The 25,798-nt window shown below is 62.3% G+C and overlaps 1 protein-coding gene across 8 annotated transcripts in view; it reads right to left on the bottom strand.

Annotated features, from left to right (window-relative positions):
• Positions 1 to 967: 967 nt before the first annotated feature.
• The window catches only part of HRH1 (histamine receptor H1), a 57,908-nt gene continuing 33,077 nt past the window's right edge, over positions 968 to 25,798 (bottom strand). For 4 of the 8 annotated variants that reach the window (XM_055136285.1, XM_055136286.1, XM_055136283.1 and 1 more), the window contains one exon: positions 968 to 3,087. In XM_055136285.1, coding sequence (XP_054992260.1) covers positions 1,597 to 3,087 — 1,491 coding nt within the window. In that variant the 3' untranslated portion in view covers positions 968 to 1,596. Of the gene's footprint in view, positions 3,088 to 14,489; positions 14,841 to 20,539; positions 20,801 to 21,164; positions 21,265 to 25,798 lie in introns of those variants that run through there. The other 4 variants (XM_055136281.1, XM_055136282.1, XM_055136280.1 and 1 more) reach the window with 3 other exon arrangements.

Genomic DNA, 25,798 nt, shown 5'->3' with positions numbered 1-25,798 from the left:
GCCGGGGAACCGACCAACCGGAGCTTCTCCAGCCAGAATCCAAGTCTCCCGAGAGACCAGGTCGCTTGGCATAGCGGGGAGGGCGTTTGCCTTGCACGCGACCGACCCGGGTTCGAATCCCAGCATCCCATAGGGTCCCCTGAGCACCGCCAGGGGTGATTCCTGAGTGCAGAACCAGGAGTGACCCCTGTGCATCGCCAGGTGTGACCCAAAAAGAAAAAAAAAAAAGACCTCCGGGGAGCGGGAGCCGAGACTACGGCTGGTTAGACAAAGCCAGCCCTGGGAACGCTGACTGGCAGCGGTGAGGAGAAACTCCACAGCGGCACGTGGGACGTCTGTCGGGAACTTCAGTGGCGCCTCCCAGGCCCGGGATCGAGGAAGGGAGCTATACACAAGGTCACCTTGTCACAAGCACGGCTACACATGTGGAGACTCAGGTGGACGAAGAGCTTGGCTCGTGCAAACACAAGACACACGTGCGTGCAAGCGCTCGTCTCCGGGGGCGGAGGGTCCAGCTAACACAGTGACCATCGCCGGACCGCAGGCTGGAGACCAAGGACACCGCAGCTTAAGATTTTAACTTAAGAAGCGTGGCTAGAAAAACGTGCATTTTTGACAAGCAGCCCGGCTCGATGACCCAGATGCACAGGGACTGTTCAGACGACACTCTGGCCTGCTGTCGAGATACTCCTTTGAGAAAATGGGCTGCGGAGTGCCGAGCCCCTGGGGGCTGTCATTCTAGCTGTCACATACCACCGCCAGGTGCAGGCCACGGCAGGGCAGGGGGTTAGCCAGTCACACCTGGCAGAACCCTGGGGACGTGTGGCCTCCCCCCTTTCCCTTCTTATCTGCAAATGTGCAAGCACGATATGAAAGAGAGCCGCTCAGTGGCTCCCCCTCCCTCCATCCTTCCCTCCCTCTCTCCCACCCTCCTTCTCGCTCCCTCCCTTCCTCTCTCCCCCCACCGCCCCTCTCTCTCTCATAGCCAAAGGGGATTTGGATTCGGGGCTGGCAGCAGTGCCCACCAGGCTGCGCCATTTCCCACTGAAGCAGGAGGAAAGAGACTGGACGGGGCTCAGATGCGGGTCGGCGGGACGGAGCACTAGACAGGAGCAGAGAAAGGCCGTTCTGAGAGGCGGGGCTGCAGGAAGCCGCCCAGAACCTGCCTGCGGGTGGGAGGCCTCTGCAGCCACAGAGCTCATTCTGGAACGGTCCAGGCTCTGTCTGACCGCCCAGTGGAACCCGCCTCCGTGTCCCTTCTGTGGCCACGCCATCTGAGCGTGAAACCAGGATGCCGACGAGTGTGTGTGTGTGTGTGTGTGTGTGTGTGTGTGTGTGTGTGTGTGCGGGGAGAGGAAGGGAGGTGTTTCCACATCTCCTGAGCTGAAGTCAATTCTCTCGACAGCCCCCTGCCCTCCACCACTCCCTCCAAAGGCGCCCGAGAACTTTCCAGATTCCCCCGTCTCCAAGACCGCGCCTTGGATGCCGCCCGAGAGCTCGGGTGCCTGGTGCTCCCACGGGCCTCCTCCCCCACCGGTGCCCGCCCCCCCCGTGGGCATCCCAAGGGTGGCGCGGGGGCTCTCCGGCGGCGGCCGCCTAGGAGGGGATGTGCAGGATCTTCTTGAACGTCTTCTTGAAGTTCTCGTTGCACAGCGGGTAGATGAGCGGGTTGAGCGTGGAGTTGATGTAGCCCAGCCAGATGGTGAACATGTGCACGTAGGAGTTGCAGCAGCTCTCGCAGAAGGCGATGACCATGAAGAAGATGAAGTAGGGGATCCAGCAGAGGATGAAGGCCGCCATGATGAAGCCCAGCTGCTTGGCCGCCTTGCGCTCCCGGCTCAGGTGCAGCCCGGACACGTACTGGCGCGAGTGGGAGCGCAGCCGCTTCCACGTGAACTTGAGGTAGCCCAGGCTCACGCTCGACCGGCCCCGCGCCTGGCTCTTGTCTGGGCCCGGCTCGGTGAACGTGTCCGAGTCGGTCCTGGAGACAGACTGGCTGTCCCCGAGCACCTGGCTGTCCTCCAGCACCTCGCTGGCCCCGGAGCCGCCCGGCTCGCCACTGTCCTGCCGCTGGCTCCGGTCACCCCCTTCGGCAGCCGCCGCCGGCTGTGTGGACGGCACCAGGCTCAGCGGGAGACACTGGCGCGGGTCGGCCTCCGTGTTCCCAACCAGGTCGCACAGCACCGGCGACGTCCCCTCCGACTCGCCGGACGGGGTGGACGCCAAGCCCGGGTCCTCGCCGGTGATGGTGGTGGTGGTGTCTCCCGATTTCCTTTTCAGAAAGGCCCAGGTGGACTCCCGGGCCGGCCTGGGGCCCGGGGCCCGCAGGGTCCTCTCGGAGAAGAAGGGCAGCGCCCCGTTGGCCAGCTCGCGGTGCCGGCAGTGCCGCCGCACGGCCTTGTAGATGCGGGCGTAGAACCAGAGCATGAGCACGGTGGGCAGGTAGAAGTTGACGATGGCCGTCATGACCTTGAACCAGGTGACGTCGTAGAAGTCCGTGTCGCACTGGTCCTCGGGGTACTGGTCCTTCTGGCTGCTGCTGGGCCAGAAGTGGCGCCAGCCCAGGATGGGGATGACCCAGAGGAAGGCCAGGAACCAGGCGCCCAGGATGGTGGCCAATGCCCGCGTCTTGGTGCGGTACTTGAGGTACCGCAGCGGGTGCTGCACGGAGCGGTAGCGGTCGATGCACAGGATGAAGACGCTGAAGATGGACGCCGTGCTGGCCACGTAGTCCATGGACAGCCAGAAGAGGCAGAGCGGCCGGCCCAGCGACCAGCGGCACTGCAGCAGGTAGAGGATGTTCATGGGCATGACCACGGCGCCCACGATGAGGTCGGCGGCCGAGAGGCTGATGATGTAGAGGTTCCCCACCGTGTGCAGCTTCCGCTCGCTGTGCACCGCGTACAGCACCAGCACGTTCAGCCCCACGGTGGCCAGCGACACGAAGCCCAGCACCACCGCCAGCGGCAGCAGCTGGACGTTGCCCGGGGTGGTCCGGTTCCCCGGGCACATCTGGTCCTCGAGCGAGAGGCAGGAGGAGTTGGGGGGCCTGTGGGTGGAGGGCAGGCCCCAGCAACGGTGCAGTCCCTGGGGAGAGAGACACGGGTGAGGAGAGCCGGGCCGGCCCCCGACACTCACCCGGACGGCTCCCGGCCCCCACCTGCCCTCCCTGCCTCCCTCCCTCCATCCTTCCCCTCCCCCTCCCTCCCTCTGCCTCTTTCTCTCCTTCCTTCTTTCCCTCCCTCCCTCCCTCCCTCTCTCCTTCCGTCTCTCCCTCCTCCCCTTGTCTGCTGGGCGTTGGGGGTGGACACATGGTGACACGTATGTCACATATGGTGACACGTATGTCACTTAGGGTGCAGGGGCCTGGATTCAGCTGCAGCCCGGGACAGTCTTAGGCAGAGGCGGTTTCTAGACATTGCCGCCCTCTGACAAAAAAGGCCTCTGTGCCCGCTTCCCTCTGGCGGGAGTGCTGCCTGGGGCTGCGGCAGGCAGCTGGGGCCCTCAGGAGAGGCCAAGAAACCACCGAGGCGTCTCACACTCTGCCATCAAGCAGCTTCCGGACCGTCTCCCTCCAGTCTGGTTATCAGGGGCAACCACCAAACACTTTTGGCTTAAAGTGCTTTGACACCGGGACTGTGATTTGCGTTCACTAAAGCCACCTCCAAGTGTGAGCCACCCGTGGTACACACCACCAGCAGCATGTTAAGTGGCGACACAGGCTTTTGTCCTTGCACAAGAGCAAGCCCGACTGCAAGGCGGGCGGGGAAGGGGTCCAGGAACTCAGAGACCCCAAGGGGGCCCAGACACATCCTCCAAGAGGGTCTCTCACAGAAACAGGGTCTGACCAGGGGGAGCATGTTCCTGATCTGACACGTCCACTCGGAAATAAGGTTCTGCCTCTAAACTGTGAAAGGCACCTGCAGTCTCTGCAAACCGATCTCCTCCTCCTCCTCCCCCTCCTCCTCCTCCCCCTCCTCCTCCCCCTCCCCCTCCTCCTCCTCCCCCTCCTCCTCCTCCCCCTCCTCCTCCTCCTCCTTCTCCTTCTCCTCCCCCTCCTCCTCCTCCTCCTCCTCCTTCTCCTCCCCCTCCCCCTCTTCCTCCTCCCCCTCCTCCTCCTCCTCCTCCCCCTCCTCCTCCTCCTCCTCCTTCTCCTCCTCCTTCTCCTCCTCCTCCCCCTCCTCCTCCCCCTCCTCCTCCTCCTCCTCCTCCTCCCCCTCCTCCTCCTTCTCCTCCTCCTCCTCTCCCTCCTCCTCCTCCTCCTCCCCCTCCTCCTCCTCCTCCTCCTCCTCCTCCTCCTCCCCCTCCTCTTCCTCCTCCTCCTCCTCCTTCTCCTCCTCCCCCTCCTCTTCCTCCTCCTCCTCCTCCTCCTCCTTCTCTTGCTGTTGGCTCCAGCCTGGCTGAGCCCTGGATGCAGAGGGTCAAACCCGGGTGGCCCACGGGATGCTTGTTCAGCGGAGGGCACGCAGGCTGTGGTCCCAGCACCACAAGGTCCCCGAACACCCCTGGGAGTGAGCAGGGGGACCCTGGGAGCTGCTGGGTGTGGCCTCTAACCCCCCAAACCAGAACCCAACTTTGGGGTGTTTAGGTTTTCACAGCTCATCCACCAGTGACTCGAGTCTAAAGGAAATGGAAAAAAAGGAGAGAGAGAGAGAGAGAGAGAGAGAGAGAGAGAGAAGAAAAGTGCCTGCCATGGAAGCAGGCAAGAGCGGGGGGGGGGGGTGGGAGGGAAACTGGGGACACTGGTGGTGGGAAATGTACACCGGTGAAGGGACAGGTGTTGGAACATTATTGATGAAACCTAAACATGAACAACTTTGTAACTGTATCTCACTGTAATTCAATTAAAAATTATTTTAATAAATTAAAAATAGTAAAAAGTAAAGAAAATGGAGAAACACTAACAATATAAAGTTCATCACTCATGGAGCAAAACCAGCTTTTTGCATTAAGATAGAGTCAATCGCTGGCACTTCATATAGTTCCCTGAACCCCACAGGAGTGAGCTCGGAGCACAGAGCCAGGAGTCAGCCCTGAGCACTGCTGGGAGTGGCCCCCAAGCAAACAAACAATAAAAGACAGAATCATAGAAACTCTCGAGTATCTGGTTAAATGTGTATGATCCTGGTAGGGGTTGGGTCATGCCCTGCTGCTCAGGGCTGACTCCTGGCTCTGTGCTCAGGGCCACATCTGGCTGACTCCTGGCTCTGTGCTCCAGAATCACTCCTGGCAGGACTTGGGGGACCGTATGAGGTGCTGAGGGTTGAACCCAGGCTGACACGTGCAAGACCAGCGCCATCCCCGCCTACTGTCCCTCGGACCCCAGAGGTCCGGATTTTTGTCATTAAAACTTCAAGACCAGGGGCTGGAGCGATAGCACAGCAGGGAGGGCATTTGCCTTGCACATGGCCGACTCGGATTCAATTCCCAGCATCCCATAGGGTCCCCTGAGCACTGCCAGGAGTAATTCCTGAGTGCAGAGCCAGGAGTCAGCCCTGTGCATCGCAAAACAAAAAATCTTCAGGACCGGGTGATGCTAGGAAGCATTTTTGCATGTCAGAGCCCAGAGAGTCTCCGGAGCACAGGTGGAGCAACTGCCAAGAAGGAGTAGCCCCTGAGCAGTGCTCGGCCTGATCCTGAACACACACGCCCAAGCCAACACACAGACGTTAGGCTACGGTGATGTGACGGCCTTTGGGTGGGGTGCAGTGAACTCTGTACCCCTGAAGTTCTGCAGTGTTTTAAACTAATGTACATCAGCGTTTTGTTTTGTTTTGTATTTTTCAGAACCTTTAAAATGACTGTTGCATATTAGTGATCAGGGCGATGCCTCCTAGTGCCTGAGATTGACTTTATTGTTTTTGCTTTTTGGGTCACACCCGGCGATGCACAGGGTTACTCCCGACTCTGCACTCAGGAATAACTCCTGGCAGTGTGCGGGGGACCGTATGGAATGTTGGGAGTCGAACCCGGGCCGGCCGCGTGCAAGGCAAACGCCCTCCCCGCTGTGCTATCACTCCAGCCCCCTGAGATTTACCTTAAATGAACCAAATCTGAGTTGGATGGGGCCGGAGGGAGGACAGCGGGGAGGGCATTTGCCTTGCAAGGAGCTGATCTGGGCTCAACCCCCCGAGCACCGCCAGGAGTGATCCCCGAGCACCGACACCAGAGTAAGCCCTGAGCACTGCCAGGCGTGGCCCCCAAACAAAACCAAACTTAGTCGGGGGATGGCTGGTGAGAGCAGGCAGATACGCAGATGCAAGAGCAAAGCGGAGTCGGCAGGCCCCAACCCTGCGGGGTCCCTCTGAGCACTGAGCCCGGAGTCACCCCCAGGCACTGCCAGGTGTGGCCCCCAAGCCACAGAACCGAACAGGAGGACAAGAAAGTGGACTGTCCACTCGTGGCCAGGAGGGGCTGGCAGGGGCTGGGGGGGGCGGGCAGGCTTTCCCACGTCGTGGCTTTATCAACCTTTCAGCCCCGGGCCCCCTCCCCCCGAACCGCCATCCACCCTCCACCCTCCACCCCCCCCGCACCGCCATCCACTACCACCCCGCCCTGAGGCGCAAGGAGCCGAGTGAATCTGGCTCAGATGCTGTAGAAAGGCCCCTGGCAGCTCAGCGACCCGGCCCTGAGCCAGGAGCCCCCGGGCAGGACCCCCAAAGGGCTGCCACGGGGAGACACGGCCCAGCTCCGAGTCACCCGCCGGCACTGCCCTCCCGCCCCGCTCAGCACCCACCGCCCCGCTGGCCCGGCAGGCCAGAGAGAACCCAAGGATGCGGAGGGGGACGGCAGAAGATGGATCCAGCCCGGCCCTTCCTGGTCTCCCCCGGGAAGGACCCTCGTGGGTTGGGCCGCTGCCCCCCACCCCACAGCGTTCAGGGCTGTGGATGGACGTAAGGGTCCGGCGTCCCTGCTCCTCGCACCCAGAGCCGGCGGTGCCCGCAGCTGCCCAGGTGCCCGCCCGCCCGTGTTCCGAGCTGCCTTCGAGGGGGCCGCCCCACGCGCACAGAGGCCGGGGGACCTGCGTGCGGCAGGACAGAGGCGGCCCCCGCCCACCCCCATCCTTTCAGGCTCGGGGCCCGAGGCAGGAGAGGAGGACGAGTCCTGGGGGTGTCTGGCCCTCTGGAGGGGGCCCCAAGTTTTCCCCACTTGTTCCCTCCCCCTCCCTGGGGGGCTGTTGGGGCGCGGCTGGGACCGCGGGGACCAGTTTCTGCAGCTGCCGAGGCCGTTTCTCGGCGGCGTGCCAGGAGCCAGCAGTGACACTGAGTCAGGGCTCGGCTCCAGGGCCCTGAGTGAGTCGCCACCAGCGCTGACTTCACGGAGGCCTGCAGGGGCAGCCGGGCAGGCGGGCAGCGGGGCTGGCCAGCAACCCCTCCCGGCCACCGGTGATTAAATGCCCCCCGGGGGTGCGGAGGACACCCCCTCCCAGGGAGAGACGAGTCCAGGCTGGGGGGTTGGGGGGAGAGACGCACTCAGAGGACAGTGCTCACGCAGCCGGAACCCAGGGTGGGGGTCTCACCCTTGGTGGCTCCGGGCCCGGCTCTAGGAGGTGCTTATAAAGGGGGGTCCAGCATTGTCATGGCTGGGGTTGCCCCGCCCCCGCCAGCCCCCCTCACCCCCACACACGGTGCCAGCGCCCCTGGGTGCTGCTGTGTCCTGCCAGCCCCCCTCACCCCCACACACGGTGCCAACGCCCCTGGGTGTTGCTGTGTCCTGCCAGCCCCCCTCACCCCCACACACGGTGCCAACGCCCCTGGGTGCTGCTGTGTCCTGCCAGCCCCCCTCACCCCCACACATGGTGCCAACGCCCCTGGGTGCTGCTCTGTCCTCCAGGGCAGGGCGTCCTCGGCTGTAGTCCCGCCACCCCCTGCCATGCCTCGCCCGTCCTGTTGCCCAGCCAAGACCGCAGCTTTCCGCTCAGCACAGGGGGAGCCTTTCCCCGAGGACGCCCCCCCACCGCCCCCAGTCCCCCACTGCACACAGCTGGAGCCGCTCCCGGCCACGGACGCTGCTGCCTCCTCAGCGGTGGGGGCCAGTGGCAGGGTCTCCAAGCGCCGGGGGAGGGGCTCTGCCGTGGCCCCACACTGGGAGGGAGGCTCCCGGGGGGCTCAGCCTCTCCCCTCGCCCTTCCGTCTCCTTCCAGAGGGTTCCCGGGAAGCATCGCTCCCTCTCAGGTTCATGGGACGGGGCGGCGGTTCCGAGGGCGTCCCAGGCTCGGGGGCTGCAGTGTAGACCTTGCACGCAGCCTGACCCGGGCCCCGGCTGGTCCCCTGGGCGCTGTCCAGTGTGACCCCCAACAAAGAGAGAAGAAGCCCCGGCGAGGTAAGGCCAGGGCGATAAGCCTGTTCTCTGCCCAGCTGCTGGGCTGACCGCCCCCGACGCAGCCTCACGCCCTCACCTGCGTCGTGCAGTCAGAGAACGAAAGGCCCCACCCGGGCGTGCATGGGTCCACAGACGGGGCGTGCGCGGGGTGCGAGGTGCAGGGCATGCTCACTCAGACCAGTCCTGTGGCTTCTGCCCTGGCCCCAGGGGCGGCCCCTGTGGACCCCCCGGGTTCAGCAGCACGCAGCTGTCCGCACTGATTCTGCTGTTCTCTGGCACCGACTTCTGCTTTCTGGCCGAGCATATCCCGACCCGGCGCTGCGAACCCCGATCCCAAGCTCCGTGGAGCTGGACTTGACCACGTGACCAAGTTCCAAAGAAATGAGCACAGAAATGAAGTTTGGGACTGGCCGGGAGCAGCCCTGGGGGAAGGGCACGTTCCTTCCCTGGCCCGTCCAGCTGGCTGGAAGGTGAGATAGGAGAAAGGGAGCAGCTGCAGCCCCGGGGGGTCACGAGGACGGCCCACACCATGGGGAGGTCTGGGGTCCCCGAGGACGCTCACTCCCGGGACCCGCAGCCACGCAGGGGAGCCACCGTGGGCAGTTTCCCTCCCCCACCACCTCCTGACCGACACAGTAGCCTCCATTCCAGGGGCCGCCAGGCCGCAGAGACAGAGAAGCTGCCAACTCACCCGCAGCTTATCTCACCCCAGGACCCCACCAGGCGTGATGGTCGGGGCAGGAGGCGGTGACGGACACCAGGAGGGGGCGGTGTGGGTCAGTGTGAGGGCGAGGACGCCCCCAGGAGGGAAAACAGGGACTTAAGGCTGAACAGAGGAAAGGCTGAAAGCTTGGGGCCGTGGCCAGGGAGTGGGGGGTGGGGCGTCCCTGGGCACAGCAGGGGCCAGAAGGTCCTGAAAGGGGTGTGGGGGAGCATGCTCAGGGTATTAGTGCCTTGGCCTGCCGGCCCTGCTCCTCTGACTTTTGCTTTTGTTCATGTGTCCATGCACATACCTGCATTTATTTTTCAGTGCAGGGGTCCCCTCCAGGGGGGTAAGAACCAAGGTGCTGGGGGTCAAACCCGGGGCCTCTTACACAGGCCAGCATATGCGTGACCACTTCAGCCACATCCTTTTGTCTTGAAGCATTTTACGGGGAGGCTCACCAGTGGTGCTCAGGCCTTACTCCTGGCTCAGTGCTCAGGGATCACTTCTGGCAGTGCTCGGGAGACCATGTGGGGTACCGGAAATCAAACCCAGGTCAGCTGCATGCAGGGCAAGTGCCCTCCCTGCTACCCCATCGCTCCAGCCTTGAAGCTTTTAGTTGTCCTTCACTGTGTCTTACCCCCCACTCGAATACCCCCTTCTCTCTCCACTTCCTGTGGCCACATCGTCCTTTCTTGAGCTGCCCTGTCCCACAAAATGGGAAGCGACTTCAGGGCATGGAGGGCAGGGGAGGGCAGGGCAGGGCAGGGGAGGGGAAGAAAGAGCAGGGGAGGGCAGGGAAGGACAGGGGAGAGGAGGGGAGGGAAGGGAAAAAAAGGGAAGGAGAGGGGAGGCGAAGAGAGGGCAGGGAAGGGGAGTGAAGGGGAAAAGGGGCCAAGGGAGGGGAGGGTAGGGGGAAGGGGAGGGCAGGGGAGGTCAAGGGAGGAGAAGAGGGGAGGGGAAGAGAGAGCAGGGGAGGGAAGGGGAATAGAGGGCAGGGGAGGGGAGGGGAATAGAGGGCAGAGGAAGAGAGGGCAGAGGAGGGGAGGGGAGGAAGGATGTTCATTCCAGATAACTCAGACAATAAAATAAGACTTATGGGGGCTGGAGCGATAGCACAGCGGGTAGGGCGTCTGCCTTGCACACAGCCGACCCGGGTTCGATTCCCAGCATCCCATATGGTCCCCTGAGCACCGCCAGGGGTAGTTCCTGAGTGCAGAGCCAGGAGTAACCCCTGTGCATTGCCGGGTGTGACCCAAAAAGCAAAAAAAAAAAAAAAAAAAGACTTCTGTGGGTGGGTGGCGGGCTGGAGGGTTAGCCCAGCAGGCAGGGCTCCTGCCTTTCATGTGGCCAACCTTGGATCAACTTCCCGGAACTGCATTTGTCCCCCCGAGCACTGCCAGGAGTGATCCCTGAGCACAGAGCCTGGAGTAAGCGCGGAGCCCTGCCATCAAAGGTGACCCCCACACCAGCAGTAGCAACAAGGAAAGACACGCAGAGATGCTGACATTCTCCAGGGCGGGGGCAGCCTGACGTCAGGGACGGGACGGGGCGCGACAGGAGAGCCGGTGGCCGCCCCTGCTAATCGCATTCGAGGAGCGGCAGTAATGAGCTGGAAAACATCCCCGTGGAATTAGATTCACAGCAGACAGGGCTCCGGCGGGAGGCGACTCGGGCCTTGGGCAGTGCTCGTGGCCTTGGTACTTCCCCAGATTTCAGTAATGAGGGCAGCTCAGCTTCAGAGTTGGGAAACGAAGAGGTCATTACAGTCATTTAAAAAAAGTGAAACTAAGTAAAGCAGGGCCGGGGGTGGGGGTTGCGGGGCCAGAGCACAGCGGGACAGCGGGGAGGGGGCCTGCCTTGCCCGCGGCCAGCCCTGGTTCGACCCCAGCGTCCCACAGGGTCCCCGGAGCACTGCTGGGAATGATTCCCGAGCGCAGAGCCGGGAGTAACCCCTGAGCACCACGGTGGGACCCAAAAACCTAAATAAAATAAAATAAAATAAAATACAGGTTGAGGACGTGGCTCAGCGGTAGAGCGCCTGCCTGAACGTGTGAGGCCCAAGCACCACACCAGACACACACACACACACACACACACACACACACACACACACACACAGAAATAAGAAATAAACGAGCAGATCCCTCTGGGGAAAAAAAAAAAAACATTAAAAACAGTTCCCACATCCTCAGCACATCTTTTGTTTTCTCCTGCGCAGAGAGGAGCCTGGCGTCCCTCCGACATTCCCGGCCCCACCCTCCGCCGGCCCAGGCTCTTCCCAGCCCCTGCCTGTCGGCCACTGGCGGCTGTGCTCGGGGACGCCGACCGACCGACCGTCCACTCCTTCGCCCTCTGGGAAAGCAGGAGCGTCCAGGCGCAGGGCGGTGGCGGGAAGGGGGCAGATTCCCAGTGCGTCCAGCTGGTTCCCGGGGTGCGGGGCAGGTCGCCCACTGGACGGATCTGCGAGCACGCGCTGACCCGGCCTCGGCCTTCAGCTGGCCGCTCGCGTGCTCGGCCTCTGGGTGAGACAGGACGCAGAGAGTCTGGGGGTGGCCGGCCCAAGGCCAACGAGACTCCTAGGAGTGTGGGGGACGTGGACGGCAGCCTGGAGTCGTGGATGAAGCTCTGGGGGGCACTAGTGGGGGGACGGCGGCCTCAGCTGCCACCAGCTACTCTGGAAACGCAGTGCCCGAGGGGGCGAGGAGAGGGAGGGCCCTGGCCTCAGGCCATCCCTGGCCACCGAGCACTGAGCTGGGAGTCATCCCTAAGTATGGCCCAACCTCTCCCCTCGCCCCCAGGAAAACGGAGAATCCGCCCCTGCGGAGTTCGGGCCCGCAGACCCCGAGAAGGGAAGAAATACAACTGAAACGCGGAAGCTGGATTTTCACGTGAATGTTTGAAAATGTTTTAGGAGGCTCATGCAAGGCAGTGCTCGGGGCTACTCCCCCCTCCTGCCTGGAGGCTGCTCCTAGCAGTGGGGGGGGGGCCTCTGGGGAGGCCCACTCGAGCTTTCTCTCCAGCCCACAGCCTCGGGGTTTCTTAAGCGTTGCCACTGATCCCATTGCTTCCTTTGTTCCCCCCAACACCTGAACACAGGTCGAGTCAGAGCAAAAGTGGGGGAGACAAGAGATGGAGATGGACGTGTCAGGTCAGCAGACGGGCGACCAGAAGGTTCTGGAACCTTCTGTGTGTCTGCTAGCTCACCGGAAGCCTCTTGTTGAAAACCATCCCTCGCAGGGGTGCGTCTTGGGTCAGTGACCCCAGGTGACCCGCCCCCAGAGGTGGCTCTCTGACCCTGAATGGTGCGTAGGTCTGACGGTCTCTCCAGAACCAGAAACCAGGACGGGAGTGGGGCAGATGCCAGGGTGAGGGGCCACGAGGGCTGCGGCCGGTGCACAGAGAGGCTGACCGCTCCCTCACAGGCTGACCGCAGCTCTGCGTGTGAGGGCTGGGCCCCTTCAAACACGCATACACGCCGAGCCCTCCCCTGACCCAGGAAAACACGGCTGTGCTTCCAGAGAAACCACTGACAGGCTGGAGCTCTGTGGGGGGTCCAGGTTCACTCCCCAGCGCCGCCCCAGGGTCCCTGAGCACCATCAGGACTGACCCCTGAGCACCGTGCTGGAAGCAGTCCCCCAGGAGAGACATACAAGGAAAGAAAAATAGACAAGGAAAGGAAAAAGAGGAGGGGATGGGAGGGGGGAAGGGGAGGGGAGGGGAAGGCAGGGGAAGGGAGGGGAGGGTGAAGGAGAAGGAAAGGGGGAAGGAAAGTGAAGAAGGAAAGGGAAAGAAGGGAAGGGGAGGGAAGAGAAGGGGAGAGGAGGGGAGGGAAGGGGAGGGGAGGGAGGGAAGGGAGAAGGAAAAGGAAGAGAAAGGAAGGGAAGAAAAAGGGAAGGGGAGGGAAGGGGAGAGGAGAAGAGGGAAGGAAGGGAAGGAAAGGGAAGGGTTACATAACCAAAATGGGGAAAACTATAGAGTGGGCATTGTTTTATATATATATATGTATACATATAGTTATATATATGCATATAATCTATATATATATAATATATATCATATGTATGATCTATATCTGATGTAGCCAGAATATACAGCTAATTTTACTCACTCAAGAAGACAGACAGCCCAATTTAAAATGGTCAAGAGCGATAGTACAGCAGGAAGGGCGTTTGCCTTGCCCCTAGCTGACTCGGGTCCAATCCTCAGCATCCCATACGGCCCCCCGAGCGCCACCAGGAGTGATCCCTGAGTGCTGAGTCCTGAGTCATCCCTGAGCACCACTGGGTATGGCCCCAAACAAAAACACAAACGAATAGAATGAACAGAGGGTCTAGGCATACCTTTCTCCAAAGAATGCACAGACACGGCTAAGAAGCTCGTGAAGCCACGTCCCACCTCCCAGGAGCTCCTCGGGGACATAAGGCACTGCCCACCCACCACCCACCCCGGGAACGGCGAGAATTGAAACGCAGGGAAACGGGAGTCGAATCGCTGCTGGGGGCTGAGGGGCAGAGCACCGAGGCCAGTGTGGACCCGTCTGGCATGTCCCCCAATACTCCGACACATGACCAGTCAGCGCTTACCCTGAGCACAGCCCTAGCCCACACACAAGGGGTCCCAGGGCTGGTGGCCCGGCAGTTCACATGGGCCGGAAGTGAGAACGCACGGTCGGTGGGCCGGAGGGCGTAGACTGTGGTTCACGCACGCACGGAGCTTCTTTGCTACAGCAAAGGGCCAAGAAGCCAAGCGGAGGCCAGCCGCAAAGCACCATGCCGGGCTAAGGGAGCAGCCAGGAGAGGCCAGACACCGTCTCCGTCCGTCCGTCTATGTCAGACGTCCAGAGACAGAACGGAGACGCACAGTTCCGTGGGCCGGCGGGAAGGGGAGAGGCCGGAGGGGCCGAGGGCTCTGTCCCCAAACGGGATCCTGACACTCTGCCCAGGGCTCCCGGGAACTGCAGACTCGCTTCATGCAGGTGAGTTCCAGGCTGAAGAGACAGTACAGCAGGGCGGGGGGGGGGGGGGGGGGTGTGTGACTGCCTTGCATGCAGCCGCCTGAGATTCGGTTCCCAGCATCATACAAGGGCCCCTGAGCCTGACGAGTGATCCCTGAGGACAGAGCCCGGAGGAAGCCCTGAGCACTGCCGGGTGTGGCACGAGATAATAAACAATCCAATAATGTCTCTAAGTTCAAAAAATTAAGCAGGGCGGGGGCTGGAGCGATAACACAGCAAGTAGGGGGTTTGCCTTGCACGCAGCTGACCCGGGTTCGATTCCCAGCATCCTATAGGGTCCCCCAAGCACCGCCAGGAGTAATTCCTGAGTGCAGAGCCAGGAGGAACCCCTGTGCATCGCCGGGTGTGACCCAAGAAGCAAACAAACAAACAGACAGACAAAATTTAACGAGGGCGTGTCACTGAGACATCAATCAAGTTACTTAGGAACACCAGCCACAAAAATACCTCAGTGCTCTAAGAAAGAGACCGGCCTGACTTCCAGAATCTTCTGCTCTTCCGTTCGCCAGCGTTGTTCTCCACAACACTCAGCAGACGCCAAGGACGACGTTCCTCGAGGAAACAGAGCCGTGCCAGACCGACAGGGTGGCAGTGGGGAGGGTCCCGGGGGCCGTGAGGACGGGCCGGCACACACGCTGCCCGCACTCGCTGGCAGCCAAGGGAAGGCAGGCGTCGCGCGCGCACCCGAGAGTCACTCCAAGGAGGACAAGCCAGGAGCCAACCGGGCGGCGGTGCCAGGCTCAGATAAGATCTATTTTCTGGCTCCTCGGCAGGGCCCCTGGGAGTCTGACTTCATCCTTAGAAGAGCCGGTGTGGAAATGACTCAGGCGCCCACCCGCCACACCGCCTCCCTGCCAGCGGCTCCCGCTCCCGGTCTGGAAGAAATAGCGGCAGCTGTACCGGCGCCCGGTCAGCTTCTTCGCTCTTCCCGAGGGTTAACCACCCCAGACTGTGTTCCAGTTTGGGGCGTGTGGGGGGCACACCCAGCAGTGCCCGGGGCTGACTCCAGGCTCTGTGCTCAGGGTCAGGGACCATGTGGGGGTGCCGGGGATTGAACCGGGGTTGGCTGCTTCGAAAGGCAAGCGCCTTCCCACCGTCCTATCTCCTGAGCCCCAGCCTCAACCGCTGTTTTCTTTTTCTTTTTTTTTGGGGGGGGGTCACACCCGGCGATGCTCAGGGGTTCCTCCTGGCTCTGCACTCAGGAATTACTCCTGGCGGTGCTCGGGAATCCCTATGGGATGCTGGGAATCGAACCTGGGTCGGCTGCGTGCAAGGCAAACGCCCTCCCCGCTGTGCTATTATCACTCCAGCCCCCCAGATGCTAGAAGCCCAGGAGAGGGAAGGTGTGGGACAGGGCTCCCTGGAGGGCAAACGGGAAAGTGCCGCCAGCCCTGCCTCTCAGTTCTCACTCGTGTCCTTGAGAAGCAGGGAAAAAACCCTAGAAAAGGAGATTTCAACAGTCTTCCATACGCCGCTGTGCTGTCCATCGCGTTCCCTCAGCCCGACCAGCTCCACGCCAAGGGGCCAGCCGTGCCTGTCCTCTGCAGACGTGGGGACAGGCTCCCGTCCGTTCTGGGGGCTGATGTCCTTCCTGGACAAGAGCCACGCGCGCCTGCAGAGCAGGTTTCCTTGACAACCCCTGCGCAGTCACCTCCTACGGCTCCTGACCCCCCCCCTCCCTCGGGCGATCCGCCTCCCCGAGTGCCCCTCGCCCTCCGTTTCAGGGTGGCGAGGAAGAGGGAGACGGGCCCACGCTCTCGGGCTGGCAAACGCGAACATCTGGTGCAGACACCAGACAGCCGACACGGGCGGACGCATCACCGGGCGCAGGACACGCGCGCGTTCCGAACTCCAGGACATGACGAAGCCCGTCTCCCTCGACTCCCCCGTCCCCGGAGGGACCGCTCAGAGAGAGGAAGACGCCCTCAGAGGCCAAAATGATTCAGGCTGTTCCCTACTTGGGGAGGAAAAAAAAATAAAGCCTCTTGATGTATTGAAGGAAGTGAAAATTCTGTGGAAGGGGGAAAAAAGGACAGAGCTGGTGCTGGCAGGCGACAGCTCACCGGTGAGTGATCGGGACGAGTTTCTCTCACTGCTCTGCTTCCTGCGGAGCCTGGTGGCACTCACCCCCCTGCCCCCAGCCCCACCCCTGGGCTCCGGGCCGGCCCCACCGCCGGGCCCCCCCCCCCCCCCCGGTTCCGGAGTCAGCTTTGTGGAGTAGGATGTGAAGGCTCAGCCGTGTACAGAGAAACACCACGGGCTGGAGAGATAGTACAGGGGGGAAGGCACCTGCCGTGCACGCAGCCGACCCAGGTCCAATCCTCAGCACCTCCCTCGATCCCTGCTAGGAGTGACCCCCGAGCAGAGCCAGGAGTGACCCCTGAGCACGGCCAGGCATGACTCCCAGACAGTAAAGAGCAGGAGAAGTCGTGCTGCGGACTTCATTCATTCAGTCATTTAGCCACCCCGCCCCCTCCACCCATCGCTCCACCCACCCACCCAGCCAGCCAGCCAGACAAACAGACCGACAGAAAAATCTTCGTTGTGGGATCAGATATTCAGTTCCTTTGTCTTTTTTTTTTTTTTTTTTTTTTTTTTTGCTTTTTGGGTCACACCTGGCGATGCTCAGAGGTTCCTCCTGGCTCTGCACTCAGGAATCACCCCTGGCGGTGCTCAGGGGACCCTATGGGATGCTGGGAATTGAACCCGGGTTGGCCGCGTGCAAGGCAAACGCCCTCCCCGCTGTGCTATCGCGCCAGCCCCTCAGTTCCTCTGTCTTGACAACACTTAGGACGAACTGAGACGTCCGCTTCAGAAAGACGGGGTCCAGGCAGCTCTTTCCCTCCCACCACGTAGATGAGAGACCTCGGGCCCCGTATTCATAGGTGAAGGGTCTGAAAGCGCGGGAGCCACAACGGCAGAGCACGGAGGGGCGCGGGTCCCAGACAACAAGGATGCTCTGACCCCCACACCTCGCTGATGCTGAGCAGAAGGTGCCGGGCACTCAGAGGACACAGACGGAGCCTGGCTCTACCCAGTGACCAGGAACGGGGCATTGCAGACCAGCACAGTCATTTCCATGCCAACAAAATAGAAAACGCTCAGACAATAACTGGTTCTCGGCAGCCGAAGGCGGCAGAAAACACAGGAACCTCACACCACACTGAGGGCAAGTCCAGCCAAGGGTTTCTAGACCCTTGTCCGACTACGGCTGGGACCGAATCCACTGCTTCTCCCTGAAGGCCCTGTGGGGAGCCAGAGGCCCCCTGTCCGCAGTAAGGGAGACCCCCGCCCCTCGAGTTGTCACAGAAGTGAGTGGGGAAGCCGGGCTTCCCACCAGTGAAGATGTGGGGGTCCCGACCCCGTACTGGCCCCTGTGGAGCAGCGTGACACGAAGACAGATAAAAATGAGGATTTACACTAGCCCTCCAGTCCCAGAACATCATAGTTTAAATGCTTCTGTGTAAACTGAAATCCCCTGTCGCATCCAAAAAAACAACAATCGGGAGATTTCGTGTGGGATTTTCCAAAAGACCATCCGTCAAGGCCAAGACGTTCACATCTTCACAGAGCTGTGAAGAACATCCCAAGCATAATTCAGCGGGGTCGTCATAAACACGCCCCAGACCCAGAGAACGGGAGCAACCCCCAGAGGCAGCCGGGCTGCAAGGAAAACGCTCACGTCGGTGGGATCAGGGTGCTGGGAGCTGGCACGGCCGAGCGGGGGCCAGGAGAGCAATGACTGGCGGGAAAAACGCCCTGACTTGGACGAGACACAGACACGCACGGAATCGAGACGGCAACGAGCCTCGGACGAGACAAACTCTCCAAAAGCTGAGGCTCGGAACACACGATGGTCACGTTTCTGAGAACAAGGAGAACCGTGAGAGCAAGCCAAGAAAAGCAGGTTCCCCCCGCCCCCACCCCCCACACACACAGCAACTGCGGTTTCTCTGCAGAAACCCAGGGGGAGGGGAAGGGGTGCCGTGTTCAGGTACTGAGTGGAAACAGCTGTCATCCCCCAGTCTCTGGCTCTTTTTTTGTTTTGTTTTGTTTTGTTTTTGGGTCACACCCGGCAATGCACAGGGGTTCCTCCTGGCTCTGCACTCAGGAATTACCCCTGGCGGTGCTCAGGGGACCATATGGGATGCTGGGAATTGAACCCGGGTCGGCCGCGTGCAAGGCAAACGCCCTCCCCGCTGTGCTATTGCTCCAGCCCCCAGTCTCTGGCTCTTAATTCAGAGCCAGAGATAGCAGAGTGGGGAGGGCACCTGCCTTGCAAGCAGCTGGCCCAGGTTCAATCCCCAGCACCCCACATGTCCTCCCAGACTAACCTGCCACGAGTGATCCCCGAGCACAGCCAGGGTCGGCCCAGCCCCAGGTCCCCCAAAAAGGAAAAGAAAAAGGAAATATCCTTAGCTCATTCTTTAACTAGTGTAGAGGTTCAGGCTCTCGACTTGCATGCAGTGAACCCGAACTGAATTCCCAGGTAATTCAGTGCCGAGTGAGTCAGGGATTCCCGAACCCAAAACACTAATTCTTGAAATATCTTATGTGCGTTCTTAGAAAGAACAACCCTCCCGTACTTAGATGCTGAAAATTAGGAAATGCTGGAGCGATGGCACAGTGGGTAGGGCGTTTGCCTCGCACACAGCCGACCCGGGTTTGATTCCTCCGCCCCTCTCGGAGTACCCGGCAAGCTACTGAGAGTATCCCGCCCACACCCCGCCGCGTATTCGATATGCCAAAAACAGTAACAATAAGTCTCACAATGGAGACGCTACTGGTGCCCGCTTGAACAAATCGATGAGCAATAGCAGGACAGTGACAGTGACAGTGACAGTGACAGTGATGAAAGAAACAGGTGGAAATAAAGGAAGGAGGAGATGGTGTTTACGGGAGAGAAAGTCCAGCTGCGTAAGGTCCACTCTCACCAGCCAGGGAACAGAGTTAATGCAGTTCCCGCCCGATGTCAGCGACACGTCTTGTCGATGGGGGCAAGGCTGAAGGACCTTCAAAGGCAAAGGACGCGGATAACCAAAATCATTCTGAGAAAGAATAAAACGGGAGAAGCGAGCCTGGCTGGATCCTCCCTTGAATGTCCCACAGTTCCACCCCAGGGGGACCATTTCCTGGGTCGTCTTTTATGCTAATTTATTAATATATTCAGGGACTGTTAATTAGGCAGCGATGTGGTTCCAGGTGTTCCACTGGGCCGAGATGCTGGAGGAGGAACTGTGAGTGGGCTCACCCCTTCTTCCCTTTGCCCCACCTTCTGCAAGAGAGGCTGGGACAGTGCTCTAGCTCATTCCAGAACTTTCCATCCTGCTGCGTAATTAGCTAGTCCCAACAGCAAGCATCTCCTTGGTGACGGAGAGCAAACCTAATGCATGGCTCTCTCCTTCAGTGGATGGAAGGAGGGAGGGAGGGAAAGAGGAAAGGAGGGAAGGAGAGAGAGAGAGAGACCAACTGCCCTGTCTAGCCCTCGCCAAGCCCTGCAGAAGTGGCAGTGCCAAGGTGCCAAGTCTAGCCAGGAGCAACCCACAGTCCTGCTCCAAAGAGTGTATCACACAGAGAAAATGAGAGCTTCGGCAAAGGGACTTCCTCCCAGTGCAGGGAACAGGTCTGCCCAAAGAACTTTTTTTTTGGGGGGGGTCACACCTGGTGATGCACAGGGGTTATTCCTGGCTTTGCACTCAGGAAATTACTCAGGAAATGACTCAGAAATCACTCCTGGTGGTGCTCGGGGGACCATACGGGATGCTGGGAATCGTACCCCGGTCAGCCACGTACAAGGCAAACGCCCTCCCCGCTGTGCTGTCACTCCGGCCCCCAAAGAACTTCTCTTCTCTGACGGAGGAGCAGCGGGAATGGCCCCTGGGGCCCGCAGAGGCGCAAACCCCAGGAAGGTTCCTGCATAGCCCAAACTTAGCTTCCAATTGGGGTGTCCCCACCTGGGCCCGCCTGCTCGGCCCGGCCTCCGGCCTCCGCACGGAAGCCCGTCTCCCGAGGCCACACCCCCGTCACCTCGTCCCCTGCTCAGTACTGCCATCCGCCGCTGCCTGTCCGACACATGGTGACACAGTGAGCTCCGGGGAGCAGCCAAGGGCCACCCCCAGGCTGCCCCGTGTCCAGCCCAACCACGGCAGGAGAGACCCAAGCGCAACACCCGGGGCAGGGCACGGCCAAGACGGACGGACGAACCCCTAACCCAAGACTCTCCACGAGGAACGCGATCACCTGAGAAAGCCGCCGCCTCCCCTGGACGGTCCCGCTGTGCCCCTTCCCGGGGGCAGGAGGCCCCAACTCTCCACCCTCCGCACCTCGGCCTGCCTGGCTGCTGACCCGTCTCCTCTTTGTCTCTGCCGCGCAGCCACGGGGCCTGGCCTGGGGAAGTCCACCCAGCGGGCCCAGAACCTTCTCTCCCAGATTCATTATTCCAACCGGCGCGGCCAGCCCCCGAGGCCAGCAGGCAGGGCCCATTTCTACGGTAGTACCTGGGGCCCCAGAGGGCCGTCGGGTGGCAGGACTGGGTAGCCCCCTCTCTTCATACTCCACTTCCCTTCCCGGGGGTCTCTCTCCTGCCCAGACCTCGGCAAGTGCTGTTCTCTGGCACGGGGTCCTGCTCCTGTCCTCTCGGCCTGACAAGACATTCGGCCAACGCTGCCAAGCCAGTGCTGACGTCACTTCCGGCCGGACGCCTCATCTCCCCCAGACAGGGTTCGCCGGGTCCCTTCTCTGGGGCTTTGCAAACTTTGTGCAGATCTCCATTATGATCCGCGTCGAGCCGGGCTGTCATCCCTTAATTACCAGGCGTACTTTCCCAGGGGACGGGGGTGCCAGGGAGGGGTCTGAGTCACCAGCCCTGAGTCCTCAGCCCCAGGAGGGGCTGAAGGCAGCCGCCTGCCCGCCACTGCAGCTGAGGAATCACAGAAGAATGCTCCCTGGGGTTCCGCTGGTGCTGCCAGCCGGCCGGAGGCCCGGGCACGCAGGCAGGCGCTCCAGAGACACCCCCCACCCCGGCCCTCCCCGACTCTGCCCACGCACCCTCCTGGCTGGGCTGGCCGGCACCCGTGGGTGGTGGACCGCCCCCTGCGGACTCCAGCCAGGCCCAGCTCTCACCTGGTCAAACATCAGAGGCGTGGGCAGATGAGACGGCCCAGCGGTGGGGCTCTCGGGCTGCAGACCCTGCATGTGGAGGCTCTGGGTTCGATGCTCGGCACTGCAAAACACGCACACACACACACACACACACACACACACACACACACAGAGGTGTGAAAAGCAGTCGAGCCAGGGGAGGCATCAGACTGGGGCCGGCCAGCAGGCTCGCCTGGCAGACGACAGACGAGATCCTGCATCCAGAAAATCCTGCGGCGTCTACAAGAAAACTAGCAGCGCTGAGAGCGGAGTCCGGGGTCTTCCCAGCAGCCCCCTCCCTCCCTCCCTCCCTCTGAGCGGCGGCGGGCGGGGCGGGACACCCCATGGGGCAGCCGCTGTCCCTGGGTTCCCACCCCCCCGGCAGCGCCCGCCCGGCCCTGCCGTGCCTGTCGCCTCCGTCCTGTCATCTCTCAGGCCTCGGCAAATCAGCGACTCTGCGGCCCGAGCCAGGCCTGCGTCACGCCCGTAATCCCCAGACGCCCCGGCCAGGCGCGATGATTCTCACCCGCATTTTTCCGATGAGACCCTGGACTCACTTCAGAGTCTCGCTACCGTGACCCTGCAGGCCGGGAGCCAGGGCTCGGCACCCACCGCCCAGTCCCCACCTCCCCGGGGGAGCGAGGGTCCCCGCTGCCACCCTGCCCGCCGGGCCGCGTGGCGATGAGCTCAGCTCCCTCGGGTGGGCGAGGAGCAGGAGACCCCTGGGCTGCCCGCCCCGGCTCCAGGCCACCAGCGCAGCCGGAAAACCACTGAGTAGGCGGAGCCCCAAAACAGCGATTCTAGAGCAAATGTTGGAAGTTGAAGTGTCACCCTGAACCCACCAGCTCCTGCCGGACACGCAAGGCTGTCTGGGGTGCAGGGGTGTCTGGGGTGAGGGGTGTCTGGGGTGCAGGGGTGTCTGGGGTGCAGGGGTGTCTGGGGTGCAGGGGTGTCGGGTGCAGGGGTGTTGGGTGAGGGGTGTCTGGGGTGAGAGGTGTCAGGTCCAAGAGTGCCAGGATACAGAGGTGTCTCGGGTGCAGGGGTGTCTCGAGTGCAGAGGTGTCTGGGGTGCAGGGGTGTTGGGTGAGGGGTGTCTGGGGTGAGAGGTGTCAGGTCCAAGAGTGCCAGGATACAGAGGTGTCTCGGGTGCAGGGGTGTCTCGGGTGAGGGGTGTCTCGAGTGCAGAGGTGTCTGGGGTGCAGGGGTGTCAGGTGAGGAGTGTCTGGGGCACAGGGGTGTCTGGGGTGCAGGGTGTCTGGGGTGAGGGGTGTCTCTGTGCAGGGGTGTCTCTGTGCAGGGTGTCTCAGGTGCGGGGTGCCTTGGGTGCAGGGTGTCTCTGTGCAGGGGTGTCTGGGGTGCAGGGGTGTCTGGGGTGAGGGATATCTCGGGTGAGGGGTGTCTCTGTGCAGGGGTGTCTCAGGCATGGGGTGTCTTGATTGCAGGGTGTCTTTGTGCAGGGGTGTCTATGCAGGGGTGTCTGTGCAGGGGTGTCTATGCAGGGGTGTCTGTGGTGCAGGGGTGTCTGTGCAGGGGTGTCTATGCAGGTGTGTCTGGGTGCAGGGTGTCTGGGGTGCAGGGGTGTCTGTGCAGGGGTGTCTGTGCAGGGGTGTCTGGGGTGCAGGGTGTCTGGGGTGCAGGGTGCTCTCTGAACCCCCCGGACCCGCACCGCAGACAGTGGGCACTGTGGCAGCTCGCCGCCCCCCCGAGTGCCAGCTGCTCTCCTGAGGGCATCAGCTCCCGTCCGGCTCCCCCCCGCCCGTTTCCCCCTCTTCCTGTTTTCCAGAATGCCCGCGGCCGGCTCTGAGCAATTTAAATCGTGGTGGACGCGGAGGAAGTCGTGCAAAGGGCTGAGTGATCGGAGAGCGGCTGAGACGTTGGGATTTATTCAAAATTCCACCTAACACCTGGGATTTGGAATCACAGGGACCCGCCGGCCCCTAACACAAACAGCCGCGCACGAGGAAATGGAGCCTAATCCCGCTGCTCGCCAGAGGCCGTCACGGGCGGCCTCGTCCAGAGCCGCCCCAGCTGCGGGCCTGGGCCCGGGCCAGCCTCGCCTCCGCTGCTGGCTGGTCCCAGGCTCCCGAGCAAGGGTTCGATGGTGCTGGCCGCTGCCCCGCACAATCAGAGCCGCCGGTGTCGGGTGCAGGACGCCTCCGGGCAGCCCGGAGGACCAGGGGCTCTTATGCCCCTCAGATGGACGGGGCAGGCAGCGGCCCAGGCTCAGGGTCCAGCAGGGACAGACTCCTGTCCCGAGCTGCGCCCTGGACAGACCCCGAGGGCGGCTGAGCACGGGGAGACCCCAGAGACACGTTCCGTGGGCCCAGCGCCGGGAGGAGGAAGGGGCTGGCGGGACTGGCTGGGGTCCGGGGGACAGAGCGTCAGGGCTGCACGATGGAAAGGCACGGGGTGACCGGGGATGCTGGGGGTGGGCAGGAGTGGGTGGGGTGCTGGGAGGGGACAGGGTACACGGAGAAGGGGGTGCTGGCGTGGACGGGGTGCTGGGGTGAGTAGGGATGTGGGGGGTGGGCAGGGGGGACTAGGGGCGGACGGGGGTGCTGGGGAGGATGGGATGCTGGGGTGGACGAGGGTCCAGGAGTGGACAGGGGTGCTGGGGGCACTGGCTGTCACATGCTGTCCCCGGCAGTCACCTGTTGGCCTGTTCCACCAGAAGAGAACTCGGGGAACACTGATGGGTGAACAGAGGGAGCACTCGCAGGCGAGCAGAGGGAGCACTAAGGGCAAGCAGAGGGAGCACTCACGAGCAAGCAGAGGGAGCACTCAAGGATGAGCAGAGGGAGCACTGATGGGCGAGCCACAGCACATCTTCGGGAACTCCGCGTTGACCTGGCTGGGGGGCCGGGACTGCTCCCACCCCCGCCTCTTTCTCTTTCTCTGCTGCTGGAGTCGCAGCCGTGGTGCTCCGGGCCCACTCCCAGCTCCGTGCCCCGGGGCCACCCTGGCCGTGCCCCCCCGCGCCCTCCCCTGCAGGCTCAGTGGGCAGGCGGCCCTCCCCGGCGGCGTCCCTGCCCCTCCCGGGCGCCCAGCCTGGCGGAGGCGCCCGCGCGTCTCTCCCGCACCCTGTGACAGAAGCAATTTACTGCCCGGGCAGCGCGTCTGGGGCGCATTTTCACCTGCCAGGGTGCGCGCGAAGCGCAGGCAGCGCCCACACCCCCACGCACCCTTCCTGCCTGCGGCTGCGGGGGGGGGGGGGTGGTGGCGGGCGAGTCGCAAGCTGGGGCAGGCTCCCGGGGGTCCGGCAGGCAAGGCAGAGCCTGCCCTGCCCGGCTGTCGGCGCCCCCGAGGACAGGCTGCGGGATGGCCGGGCCCAGAGAAGGCCCCGCTGCAAGCCGGGCGCGCAGGGCTGCGGCCACCCGGGTCCAGGCCTCCCTCTGCAGGGAGGGGGCCCGGCCTCGTCTCCCTCGGCTGCCGGACGGATGTGGGGGGGATCCGAAGCTCGCTGGGTTGGTTCGGCTGTTTCCCCGCCTGCCTCCAACACCTCCCCCCTTCCCAAGGCCTCCCCCCTTCCCAAGGCCTCCCCCCTTCCCAACACCTCCCCCCTTCCCAAGGCCTCCCCCCTTCCCAACACCTCCCCCCTTCCCAAGGCCTCCCCCCTTCCCAAGGCCTCCCCGCTTCCCAAGACCTCCCCCCTTCCCAAGGCCTCCCCCCTTCCCAAGGCCTCCCCCCTTCCCAACGCCTCCCCCCTTCCCAACGCCTCCCCCCTTCCCAAGGCCTCCTCCCTTCCCAAGGCCTCCCCCCTTCCCAACGCCTCCCCCCTTCCCAACGCCTCCCCCCTTCCCAACGCCTCCCCGCTTCCCAAGACCTCCCCCCTTCCCAAGGCCTCCCCCCTTCCTTTCTCGAAGGTGGCGGGGTTTGGGGTTGTTTGCTTTGGAGCAGATGAAATATAAACGCAATGTCGACTCACCCCCGAGCCCCTCTCTTCCGATTCCCGACATCGCTGAGGAGATGCGCGCCCAGCAGCTGGAACTCAGGACACATGGGGATGGGGGGAGGGGGGAGGAGGGAGGAGGGAGGGGGAAGGGGGAAGGGGTCCCCACAGCTGAAACTCCGGGTGTCCCCGGCAGCCACACCCGTGCCAAGGGCTCAGCCCACAAACAGCCTCTGCAGAGACCAAACTGCAAATAATCTCAGGCTCCTGGTGCCCAGGCTGGGACTCTGGGGTCTTCTTCTCGGTGTTGGGGTGGGCTGTCTCCCCTCTGTGCCCCCTGTACTGCCGCCAGCCCTGGCAGCCACGGCCACCTCCAAGAGCCCCCGTGAGTCACAGACCCCGAAGCCTTTGGACCTGGGCAGAACCCCCCAGGCTCTCAGTACTGGAGCTCCTGCCGGCGCCTACCAAATCCGACGGGAAGGTGACACAGGAGGCAGCTACACGCAGCACACGGGAACAGTGACCCAGAAGGCTCGGCCAGCAACAGCCAGCGCCTTTCTTCGACAGAGGCTGAACCCCGTGATCAGAGACACTGGGTTTTACATAAAAACTGATTTCCCTTTTATGCTTATTGATTTTAACGCGTGAGCTTTGTCATCGGATCAGTTTCAGCTCCAGAGTGGTATCAACAGTTGTGGCTTCTGTCTACATTAAAATGAATTTTTTA

The sequence above is a fragment of the Sorex araneus genome, chromosome 4, assembly GCF_027595985.1.
Source record: "Sorex araneus isolate mSorAra2 chromosome 4, mSorAra2.pri, whole genome shotgun sequence".
Lineage (NCBI taxonomy): Eukaryota > Metazoa > Chordata > Mammalia > Eulipotyphla > Soricidae > Sorex > Sorex araneus.
This window is presented reverse-complemented; position numbering and strand designations above follow the sequence as displayed.